At 38.3% G+C, this 13493-nt stretch overlaps 1 protein-coding gene across 1 annotated transcript; it reads left to right on the top strand.

Moving 5' to 3' along the window:
• Positions 1-479: 479 nt before the first annotated feature.
• LOC126234243 (craniofacial development protein 2-like) lies at positions 480-941 on the top strand. Its single transcript, XM_049942936.1, has one exon. It carries the CDS (start codon positions 480-482, stop codon positions 939-941), a length of 462 nt encoding a protein of 153 aa, XP_049798893.1.
• Positions 942-13493: the final 12552 nt, after the last annotated feature.

Here is a 13493-nt window from a genome sequence, read left to right as displayed (position 1 = left end):
TTGAAATAAGTGCACTTGAACTCGAAGAATTTACTTGTAAGTGGGTTGATTGCCTCACAAAAACTGAACATTGTCATTCAACTCCTCTACAGCTACAGAAGTGGTAGAATAGCCAGACCTACCTCGCCAACAGTATTAAGGGTAACATGGAGAGGGCTGTCCAGTTCCATGCTCAGCTTGGCTGCCAACTTCAGAACAGTGCCTTCACCAGGTATGTTTCTAACGCTCAACTCATATTGCAGATGTTCCCACCTGAGGCCGGATAATTCTAGACACCCTCATAAATACGTCACCATATGGATCTGAAACAATTTGAAAAACCTTTTAGAACACTTTATCGTCAAAATGTTCAAGCACTGAGAGAACTAGTACGTGTGTATGCACCCACGGAAGATGATGAGGATGAAGTGAAAGATGAGTTTTATGGTCGACTGTAACAGCAATTAGAAGGCATACCAAGGAATGATGTTAAGATAGTGATGGGTGACTTCAATGCAAAAGTGGGAAAAGAAGAAGCTTTTAGAGAAATAGTAGGAAATGAAAGCCTGCTTGGTGTGTCAAATAAAAATGGAAAAAGACTTATAGACTTTGCCATGGGCAATGGAATGGTAGTGAAGAGTATGTCGCTCCAGAGAATGAACATAAGGAAAGCCACATGGAACTCGCCAGATGGCACTACTTTTAATCAAACTGACCATATGGTAATTGACAGGGGACATGCGTCTGACATCCTTGAAGTTGATAGCTGCAAGGAGGTGGACTGTGATTTGGATCATTTTATGGTAAGAGGGAAATTCAGACAATGCACAGCCATCTATAGATCCAGAGGGAAGAGAAAAGCTCCACAAAGATACAATGTTTCCAAATTGAAAGAGAAGGGAGTATCCGAAAAGTATGAAACAGAACTGCAGAAGAAGTGTGAGGCTCTGGAAAGAATTTAAGGGAAGTGGAGTATGATTAAAGAGGATCTACAAGAAAGTGCAGAAGAAGTTTCAGGTTTAGAAGAAAGGGTCAAAGGGCAGGATGGTGTGATGAAGATTGTAAAAAGGCAGTGGAAGAGATAAATGAGGCAAGGAAGAAAATGATAAACAGGACAACAAGATCTAATACAGGAGAATTCATTCATGAAGAAAATGAAAGAGGCAGATAGGATTTGCAGAAGAAAAAAACAAGAATTAGAGAGGAGATGGATTACGGAGCTAGAAGAAGAGTATAATGAACAAGAAGTAAGAAAATTCTTCAAGAGAGTTCAGGAACTGAAGAAAGGCTTCCAACCACATACAGTATTCTGCTGAGATGAAGAAGGAAATTTTACAGGAGGAGAAGAACAGGTTTTAGACCAATGGGCCGAATATTTCAGTGAGCTGCTAAATGTCACTACAGAAAGAGAAGTTCTGGAAGAAAATGAAATAGAGGTTGACCAACCTTGGCAGAATGTTAGTCAGGATGAAAGACCTATACCAACAATAGAGGAAGTTAGAAAGGCAATTAAAGGCTTAAGGAACATTAACAAGATCGGTACAACAGCTGATAGTGGAAATGTTGCAAAAGGAAGAGATGCCAGACCAGTGGAACATGGCCATTATATGCCCAATTCGTAAGAAGAAGGACAAAGCAAACTATGAAAATTATCGCGGTATTGCTTTAGTCAGTGTGGTGTACAAAGGATTAGCCAAAGTCACTGCTATGAGACCTGTACCAATTACAGAAGAAATACTCGGAGACTACCAGTGCGGTTTTCGATGGGGCAAATCAACAACTGACCAGATCTTCATTATAAGGCAAAAAATGGAAAAGTGTTATGAATATAATGTGGATGTACATCAGCTTTTCGTAGACTTTAAACAGCCCTATGGTAGTGTTAAAAGGAAAAAGCTATATGACACCTTAATGGAGATGGAATTCCCAAGTAAACTTATCAGACTGGTACAAATGACCCTCACCAGCACAAAATGCCAAGTAGAAGGAAAACTTTCTAAAGAATTTGAGGTCAACCAAGGGTTAAGACAGGGTGATGTATTATCCATGCTACTCTTCAACATAGTGTTGGAGACAGTGATGCGGAGAGTGGAGACTGATAACTGAGGTGGCACTCTGTTTAACCATATGCACCAAAATCTAGCTTATGCTGATGATGTGTGTATGCTGTCTAGAAGTATGGAAGAAAGATTTGGCAGACTGGAAAAGGAGGCAGAACAGTTGGGACTTAAGAGTAAACAACACAAAAAAAAAAAACAGTATCTCTCTGCTTCCAGGAAAAATGCTGTTGTTAAAGAGAAATATATTAATTTGAACAGAGGCAATTATGAGAGATGTGAGATGTTCCAATATCTGGCAATGCTGGTTATGGAGAATAGCAGAATAAGAGAAGAAATAAAATCTAGTATTGCTGCAGGAAATAGAGCTTCCTGGGCCCTAATCAAGATCCTTCAGTCACATAACCTGAGCAGAAAATCGAAGGTGATTGTCTATCAAACAGTCATAAGACCGTTGGCAATGTATGGCTCAGAAAAATGGACAATGACTGTAGAAGAAGAAGAACTCTTGAAAAGATGAGAGATGAAAATATTAAAAAAGATTTTTGGAGGTGCGTATGATGCGGGGCAATGGAGGATAAGGAGAAACAAGCAATTGGAAGAACTGTATAGAAATCCTGACTTGTTGACTGAAATTAAGTGTAACAGATTGAGATGACTGGGCCGTGTAGAGCAAATGTCGGAGGATTGAGCTGTCAAAAAGGTTTACACAGGAAATCCAGGTGGCAAAAGGAGCAAAGGGAGAACCCAGAAATGATGGCTGGTGGATATGGAAAATGATTTGAGAAAGATTGGAATCACGAGAGGGAGGAAATGAGCAGAAAATCAACAGGATTGGGCTGTGATCATCAGAGAGACCAAGGCCCTACATGGGCTGTAGTGCCAAGGAGTAAGTAAGTAGGAGAAAAAATGATGGCTTCAATTAAAGGAAAGTCTCCCATCAACCTGGCCCCTTCAACTAGAAAGGAAAGTAGTCACACTCTGTTGCGACCATTGAAATGTCCAAACACAGGATGTACACAGGATAGGAGATGTGGAAGGATGAACCCAGGCTGAGCACACCATTTTTCCTTATGAAATTATAAATTTATTTCAAAATAGACAGCAATCAGAATGATAATTAAAAGCACACTCTTCTCTTGCACCTGATGTATAATGATGAGCAGCAAATTTCTCTTTTATAAGCAGTCTTTAAGACAAGAGGAATATTAATATAAACAACAAGCCTTCCTTACACAACAAATTTAAAACAGAGAAACAATAATTGAAATAACTATTGTTTATCACAACAGGTAAGCCGAAGCCAACTTACCGCTGCTGGGGCCACTCTTAAAACTCAGTAGACATTTATTTTTATTTTATTTATTCAAAATTACAGCCTATTATCTAAAAATCTAAAATAGACCATGCAAATCACATTAGTTGGATAGTTAAACATTATGTATCAATTATTTATTTCTGATACTTAACTTTTTAAAAAAAGAGAGATTAAAATAGAAAAGAACTACAACTACATCTACTACTACAAAACCCCATTAAAACCCTTAACTAATTGCCCAGCTAATAATTTACTACAAACACTAGAATTTGTTTGTTCACTTATTTTGGTGCATTTAATTTGTACATGGTCGTTTCCACTCAGTAGACAACAGGTTAAAGTCACCCAAAACTTCTAGATGGCTGTAAGGCCCATAAATTTAACCAACACAAATATAGCAATGGAATTAAGTAAAGGCTGAAAAACAGAAGTATACATGTGGGCAAGCTCAGAAGCCAAGGCTGTAGCATATTCATTATGACACTAAAGTCAAGAGCTCTGGTAATAAGCTGCTCAGGTCTTTTAAGACTTAATGAAGCCCTTAAAGTAATGTAATGTTCACAATTACATAACTCCAAGTTAAGTGAATGAGGCTTAAACCTTTTAATTATAAGCAGAAATTTCAATTGCTGTACTAAAATTGCTAATATATAAGGATAAGACACTTGTGATTACCAGTAGGAGATTTACCAACAGACACTGGATGCTCTTTTGAAACTACAGAATAATAGATACAGGCTCACCCACCTGGCACAAACTTTAGGTTTAACATTTACAGAAAAGATTGACATGGCAGGATCTCAAGATTTAAACATATCTAAAACAAATTTAAAAGGACATTAGTTTCAAACATCAAAAAGTGATCCAACATTGATCAAAACTTACAACAGATAAGGACTAACTTAAAGCTAAGGAACAAGAAATGGAAACACCAGTGTACATTAAGTATGCCAGCAGAATCACGGCAGAAGTGTTCAAAGACATTTACCACTTCAGTCAGTGGCCCATCTAAGTAAACATCCATGTAACCCAAGACTAACTCAGAGGTTCTAACACATCATCTGTCTATACAACACATGCAAATGGAAATCACAAAGCAAATCAGCAAAGTTTATACTTGTGGCTTCAAGTAGGTTACAGTAATTGTAAAAAGCCCTCATCTTTCAAACTCCACAGGCGAGCTTCACTGAGGGAATAAATAAACACAACATGAACCATAACTTCTTTAGTACTCCATACACCATCATTCAAAGCACCATTCCCACTGCCAATATCCAAATTGCACATTGTGAGAACATTCCAGAAGGCAAATTGCTGGTGCAAACTCTCTCCAAAACCCATCAATCAGCCACAATGGATGCTACTGTGCATACGGCTCCTAATACAGCTAGAGGTCCCAACAGCCACCTTGTCAACAGACTGACCCCTCAGTCCCTACCTGTTGCCACCATGAGTTCTGCCTTTTCCTCACTCGCAAACAGTGGTAAACTGTGTGAATCTGTGTGGCACTCGTGCCTCCTACCGGGATGCCAGTCAATCAGAATAATCACTGGATATTAGCTGCAGTTTTCAATGGATATAATTTCTTCATACACAGGTGCATCAGCTTTGAAAATTTTAAGATTGTATCTATTACAATCTGCTGAGGCATCAGCATATAACATAAACTGCAACAGTGCCATTACACTCTGCTGGGATACATTACTACTACTTTCAGATTCTGTAGATGGCTTCCTTCAAGGATAACATGCTACATCCTGCCTGTCAGGAAATTTTGATTCAGTTGCAAACCTGTTTCAATATCCCACAGTAATTTATTTTCATTAGGTGTCAGTACCAAGGTTTCTTGACAGTTCTTACATGTTGCTTCTCCTGAAGTTTAACATCAGATCAACCTGATTTCCTGTATCCAGGTCACAAAGGATACCATGCGAAAAGGGTGTTTTAAGTTCCACATGATGAACATTTTTGGAACCTATGCTGATTTCTATGGAGAAGGTTATTTTGTTTAAACTCAGAATGTGTTCTGGAAATAGATATGAATGATATAGGATTGTTGCTCTGTGGATCAGTTCTATTTCGTTTCTTGTTGTTGGATGTAATCAGTGCTCTTTTCCAAACACAGGAAAATATCTGTGCCCAAGGGATCTATGTTAAATTATAGTCCAGACTGAAACTTATCCACTCAGAGATTCTGGTCCTGGAGCTTTCTTTGTTTTTAGCAATTTAAGCTGCTTTTCATCACCACTACTGCTGATTACTATGTGACTCATCTTAGCAATGGTACAATTATTGTATGATAATGAGGGCAACATTCCTTGGTGTTATTTTGTGAGGGCATGTTTGAAGATGGAACAAAATGTGACAACTTTGGTTTTGCTGTCCACTATTTGGGTTCCTGTCTATCTACAAGCACAGGAACACTTTTTCATGTCACTGACAACTTCAACTGAGGACCAAAATTTGTTGACATTTTGAGACTGGTTATGTGATAGCCTTCTGCTGTGGTAGTTATTGAAGGCTTTGTACATGGGCTCTCTAGTAGCTGAGGGCAGTTTTATTAATGTCTGCCTGCCTGCAGATTTATGCTTTATTTTGTACCTATTGTTTCTTAACAAGCTCCCTTATACTTTTTGTATCTAAAGAGAAATCTCTACCACATTGAGTTATTCTGCTAGGGATATATTTTTCTAGAGTTTGTGTGGCCGTTTGTTTAAATCTGAGCCACAGTTCCTCTATGTAAAGCAAATTATTTTTACCTTCCATCTGAAAAATCTATTTTTTGAACATGTACATTCTCTGCTTACTTTTCTAGCTTTTTGTACCTTTGTGCCCATTGTTGTTGCAACTCCATCATGATCAATAACCCCAGTTTCTACGTGAATATCCTAAAACAGATCAGGTCTGTTTGTTGCCAACAAATCTAGTGTTTCTAACACAGGTGGGGCACTGAACCAAGTGTTATAGGTAATTTTCAGAGAAAACTTCATAGGAATTTTCTCTTGTCTGCCACATATGAAGTCGTTATGAAGTCGTAAATTTCCCAATAAACTGTGGGAAGATTAAAATCTCCTCTACTTGTTATAGCATAACTTGGATATATGTATACTAAGCAACTGAAGTTTTCAGTTGTTCTTTTGGCCAACAAAAGGCTCCAACTACAACTTTTATTCCATTTGCGATTTTTGTTTGTGCGTAAACCATTTCTTGTCTACTGCTCCAGATCCCATACTATACAACCTGTATTCTTGGTAAGGACTTGGATTTGCTCCAGTGATCTCACTACGATCAATTACCAGCTTTTTTTGACCCTTGGTGCTGAATATTATGTCAGTCTCGCTGCATTTTAATAATGTTCCAAACTCTTCTTCTTCTTCTTCTTCTTCTTCTTCTTCTTCTAATGATGATCCTACAATTTAGCATCAATATCTTGGTATTCTCATCTGTTTGAAGCATTTCTTGAAATCTGATATGAACATTTTGGTGCCCTCTGCTGCAATGCTTATCCCGACTGGAAAGAGAGCCTAGTATTGTAAGAAATGCTTATATGTGTTGCAAACATAGCCAGCTACACTGGTAATTGCCTGTGGTGTGTAATTCACCCTTTATGCATTTAGATAGACCATACAGCTCTCAACCCTGTGGCATATGTCTCTGAAGTTGCATCCTAGGTTGTTACAGAATTACTGTCTCTCTTCCACCTGGCTCAAAACAAGAGAACACAATCATTTCTAGGGAAAATACTGCACTTTGTGAGCTTCATTAAAACACAAGAAAGGCTGGTTGTTATCACTTTTTCTGTCAACCATCAGAAGGTACTGGATACAGTTCATAACCCAGGAAATGTGCATCATTTGTTCTGATATGAGCAGTGATATGCACCTGATTGCACCTTCTGCACTCAGCTACCACTGGGATGGCCTCTACAGCGTGTCACTGAGAGATCCACACTGAGTACACATGGTTTTCCTCCCCATGATTTAGTGCCATTTTCCTAAGGGGTACCATTATTTCCTGAATGATTAACTATCAGTAGTTAATATTCGATTAATTATCAGTAGTTAATATTCGAGTTCACTTCTGCTTCGGCTTTGACATGCTCTGGGGTGTAAATAGCATCCCATCAGTACAAGTGTACTGACTCAGATTCATTGTCAGTTTCACATAGCACTACATACTTGTAGGTAAGGAGGATGGGTGCTGTACCATGGGCTCTGCAGACCAGTCTTTTCTGGCCTGGAACAGCATCTTTGGGAGTAGAAAATTCTTGAGGTTCTTTGGATATCTCTGGTACTTTTTTGGGGGATTGTTTGACCAGCACATCCATTTACAACAGATTCCAAATGTTATACTGAAGTCAAAACAGATTTTTAACTTGCATAAACTTCAGCTAATATATTCTGAGCCTGGATACGGCATTTGCAATGGGGATTTATTCTAATCATGCTCTACAAACATGCATTTCAAGTAAGGAGATTCACTTGCAAACACTGGCAGGTAATCAAACAATGCAGGCTTTCACAGCCAGTACTGATTTCACTTAAAACTTCCAGGCTGTTAGGCCATGGTCGATACAGAAAACTTATCCCTAATGTTACATCCCAAACTGTAGACTGACCTACATTGGTACTACAAAAATAAGTGTTAACATCCATCTGGTTGAACACAGGAAAAATTGCTGCCTAGGACATATGGACAAGCTGGCCATAGCAGAATTTGTTTACCAAAAGGGTGAACATGAAATAAAATTCAATGAGAAAAATGTCATATCGAAAACATTGCATCATCATGCATGCGTGTATAGAGAGGCTATTGACATTTATAAACACTGTAATAATTTTGACAGAAAAGAGGAAAGTGTTTAAATTATGTAAAATCTGTATGTCAACATTTCACCATAAGGACGATAATCAATTACTTCCAATCGAGAACTCTGGCATTACCAGAATACTCTCACAGCCAATGTCATGTGATGAACTGTGGTGCCCTCTATACTGCATAGACATTCAGTGCTCCCTCAGGTTCTTGCTGCAGTTCACCACCTTACCTCTGAAGGTGTCTCCTGTAGCCAGAAGAAATATTAAGGGAAAGTTTTATGCATCAATCACAGCCTATCACCCCAGAAGTTCTAAGTGAAGTCTGGCAGGCAAATTTGAAAGTCAAATTTTTAAGCAGTATATGAATGATAACAGAGAGAGGTCACGGCACCGTCCATTTTGCACATAGGATGTTTGAATGCAGAATTTGTAGGTGGAATTCTCTGAACCACATGGCCTGACTTACATACAAACGAAGAACCAGAAGTCAACTAAATGTTAGAAAATGATTGAAATGCACAAATTTCCGACCACCTTTCACACTCAGAAAATTTAGTAGTGTCTTATGCATTAGAGTCCCAAAGATGAACATTGCAGCTTATGAGTTGTGGCCTTAATTTTAATGTCAAACCACTTTCATTGCTACAAATAGGTATCACCTGTGAACATGAATATCCCTTTAATATGTTTTCATGAAACCTTGTTACTTCCATGTATCATTTCCTTTACAGCAAGTTGTCAGAATGTAGTGCAACTACAAATGTTGTCAGCACAGCAAGAATATTCCTCACGCAACATTCCTTGCCTTGCAGCCACCGTGGTACTTACACCTTCATTCCCCATCCTGGCCTCTGGCACGACTCTAGAAATGTTGGACTAGTTATAACCTTCTAACTATTGAGATGTACTTCCATGTATCATTTCCTTTACAGCAAGATGTCAGAATGTAGTGCAACTACAATTTTTGTCAGCACAGCAAGAATATTCCTCACACAACATTCCTTACTTTGAGGCCACCATGGTACTTACACCTTCATTCCCCATCCTGGCCTCTGGCACGACTCAAGAAATGTTAGACTAGTTACAACCTTCTAACTATCAAGATCAATTTTATAACACATACTGATAATCAGCTGCAGTGTTGACTGAACACCACTATTGCCAGATTAAATAATAAATCTCCACATTCAGTATTTTACATGTTTGACAGGAATATAGAGACTCTAGCACCGTGACTTCCCTAGTTTCATGAAAATGGCATTAGCAACAATAGTGATGACAGTTTTTATCACACTTGGCTCTATCATCAGTGTCCTGGTGTTTTATATGTGTTGTGTTTAAGTGCTGTGCTTATTTTTATTTATTCAGTTAATGTTAGGAGTGACAGCAGTGTGCAAGTTGTTTTCACACGAATTAGGCTTTTTTGCCTGTGCAGACACTACAGATACCCGTGAATCTGTTGGGAAATTTTCTTTATAATCTTATAATTAATCTGAAGTGGATTAAAAAATTTTAAAAACAGTTTAGTACTACTGCTTTCACTGTTATTTAAAGTTTTCCTTATTTGTGTAAACATATTTTAGTAGGTATTTTAATTATTTATTTCCAGGATAATTTTGGGTTATGCACATAAATCTGGTGCACAGAAGTAATCAGGAAAACATGAATATGATGCAAAATTTGTGAAAGATCCAGATAAAATAAGGAAACCAGTAGGTAGCCACTTTTTACCAAAAAATAATCCAATATCAAATTAAGTAATCCTTCAGTGTCAGCAGAAACTTGTTCTGAGCAGAAACTTAAGCAATCAGAAAGTTTCGAATTGAAGACCATACAACACAGAATCAGTATGCCACTCAGGAAAATTGTATTGATTGGTTGGTTTGTGGGGGGTTGAAGGGACCAGAAAATTGCATTGAGCACTGAGGCGATTATCCCACTGAAGCACCAGGTTGAAGACACCTGTTTGGTGAAACACCATGTCCTACTGTGTGAAGAAGTCTGTAACTGCCTGCAGCACATCCTCATTTGACAGGGATTGTCAACTTTTCAAGGTCTTTTTCTGAGGGACTGAAGGAGTGATAATCACATGGGGAGAGTTCAGGACTATAGGGTGGATGCTCAAGTGTCTTCCAGTTGAGTTGGCATAATTTCTGCACTACAACATTTGCAATATGGGGATGTGCATTATCATGAGCATGGCGCACTATTCCACAACAGTGGTTTTCAACAGACATGCTACTCAATACAGATTCTTCATTGTCCAACTGATTTCTATCAATGCTTGTCCTTTGGCAGTTAAGAAAAGAATAATAGCACATTGGCCCTGTTCAGACGGATTTGATAATAACAACATCGCCATATTTCAAGTTTCCCTGTTTACTGCATGCACATCGGAAAGACATGAATGCCACACTAATCCCTTGCCTACATTCAGTGCTTACATACATACATCAGAGTCATGCTAAATTGCATATATTTTATAGCAAGACCCTCAAACAGAAACTTTTTTATCGCCTCTTATAACTGCTTCTGATTATGTCATTTTGCCATCTAATGAAGGAGAGGCAATGACTGTGACTGTGACTGGGCAAAGAACATATCCATTTAATAATAGCGATAGAGACAGGTTTGGTAGAACAGGTGTTTTAAGTATTGATTCCATGTTCAAGAAATTATTGCTTAAAAAAAGAAGACTTTCTCATGAACTGTTAAAAAGAATTTTAGATGTTGCTATCTTTTTAGCCTCACAAAATTTTCCTTTTAGGGCAAGTAGTCACCAGTTAGGATAGCTAGATAATGGTAACTTCTTGGGGTTAACTGAATTATTGGTTAAATATGACCTATTTTTAAGAGACTATACAATTTATGTTAAAACCTGCTAACAGAAACATAAAAAGATAGTACACTATTTAGCCTGGAGGGCACAAAAAGAACTTTTATATTTGTGTGGTGATGATATATTAAATAAAATCTTACAAGAAACAAGTTCTACTTTTTTCCTCTTCTCCCTCACCCACTCACCCCATCCAACCAATGCTGTTTCCGATGTGTCTAAGACCAAACAGCAAGTTCTGATTTTAAGGTGTGTTTTTGTTCCCAAAGAGGAAAATAAATGGGTAATTCATGAGAGGTGTTTGAAATGCTTTTATTTACAGAAAAATATGCAATTAGTAATGCTATTGTAGATTTCCTTAATTAGCATGAAATTCATTTACAGTACTATAGTGGTCACTGCTTTGATAATGGATCAAATATGTCTGTGCAAATAAAATGTGTGCAAGCAAAAATTACCTGTCAACAGTTTCTTCTTGTGCAGCTCATACTCTGAACTTAGTAGGATTACATTCTACAAGAAGTAATGAAGTAGTAGGTACATCCTTCAGCTGTCCAAACCAGCTGCACAAATTCTTCAGATCACCCCTCACAAGATGGGAAGAGTTATTAAAATACACAGCCAATCAATCTCTTCAAAGCCTGTCTGAAACGAGACGGAGTGCATGAACTGAGACAGAACAAGTCAGTGCAGTTTATCTCTTGATGGGACAGCAAAGGTAACCAGTCTGATTAGATATGTCTCCAGGTCTGAAACATTGATTCTCTTGAGTGCTTGAAGGGGTGGTTTGGTGAAGACGTGAAAGCAGTTTGATTGTGCAGTCAAATGATATTTCCATTGATACTGAAATGAAGAAAATTAAAGCTCATCTGTAAGAGCTTTTTGGCCTGAATTATTAAGTAGCACTAAAAGAATGATAACTGAAATTGGGATTGAGGAAGATTTTTTCAAAAAGAGAAAGGAAGAGGAAGGTTTTCTTGAATGAATCTGACCGGGATAGTAGCGGAGTATCTGTCATACTCCCAGATGAACCTGAAGAACAACAATTTCAAAGAAAAGGTTTCTGACATAATCATACACAAGATTATACAACATAGTCTTTCACAACTGGTATTTGCAGTTTAGCTGTGATTTATGGGCATAATTCCCTACCAAATGTTTTGTCTTCTACTGCTGGAGACTTCATCAGATGCTTTAATGACCCATAAATCTGTTACAAACTCAAAACAAGTCCAGCAAGCCTCACTGTTTACATGTATCCACACATTATTTGATTCATGATGTCATCAGACCACTGTCTAAGACTGCAGAGCCATGCTGACATATGCTATGGAGCTTGTAGAGGGGGAAGAGTTGGAACTGCTTGTTTTATTTAGCACTAGGACCCAAAACTAGTCTAATTTCAGTCCTCCTTCATTTATACTGAAATTGCTTTCACACTTTTGAATTTTTAAGGCCCCTCTGTACGTCCTAGCATAGTAATTATGAGACATTGCTAATAACACAGCATCAGAGAAAAGGACTTGGTGGTTTCCTGGTCCTAGTGCATTACCTGCTACAGCTAATTTGATTTTACACTGAAACACTAAAGAATCTTGTATATGCATGCATATTCAGATATAGAGATATGTAAACAGACAGAAGGTGCTGCGGTCGGCAACACCTAGATAAGACAACAAGTGTCTGGCGCAGTTGTTAGTTTGGTTACTGCTGCTACAATGGCAGGTTATGAAGATTTAACTGAGTTTGAAAATGGTGTTATAGTGGCACATGAGTGATGGGACACAGCATGTCAGAGATAGTGATGAAGTGGGGATTTTCCTATACGACCATTTCACGAGTGTACCATGAATAGCAGGAATCCAGTAAAATATCAAATCTCCGGCATCTCTGTGGCCGGAAAAAGATCTGCCAAGAATGGGACCAACAACAAAGGAAGAGAATCATTCAATGTGACAGAAATGCAACCCTTCTGCAAATTTCTGGGTCATCAACAAGTGTCAGCGTGTGAACCATTCAATGAAACACCATCAATATGGACTTTCGGAGCAATAGGTTCACTCATGTACCCTTTCCTGGGCCTATCAACATCGACATTGGATTGATGATGACTGGAAACATCTTGCCTGGATGAACGAGTCTTGTTTCAAATTGTATCAAATGGATGGACATGTATGGGTATGGAGACTACCTCAAGAATCCATAGACCCTGTATGTCAGCAGGAGACTGTTGAAGCTGATGGAGGCTCTGTAATGGTATGGGGTGTGTCCAGTTGGAGTGATATGGGACCCCTGATATGTCTAGATATGACTCTAGGAAGTGACATATACAGGGTGTTTAAAAAATGATCGGTATATTTGAAACGGCAATAAAAACTAAACGAGCAGCGATAGAAATACACCGTTTGTTGCAATATGCTTGGGACAACAGTACATTTTCAGGCGGACAAACTTTCGAAATTACAGTAGTTACAATTTTCAACAAC

Source organism: Schistocerca nitens, chromosome 2 (assembly GCF_023898315.1).
Source record: "Schistocerca nitens isolate TAMUIC-IGC-003100 chromosome 2, iqSchNite1.1, whole genome shotgun sequence".
NCBI lineage: Eukaryota > Metazoa > Arthropoda > Insecta > Orthoptera > Acrididae > Schistocerca > Schistocerca nitens.
This window is presented reverse-complemented; position numbering and strand designations above follow the sequence as displayed.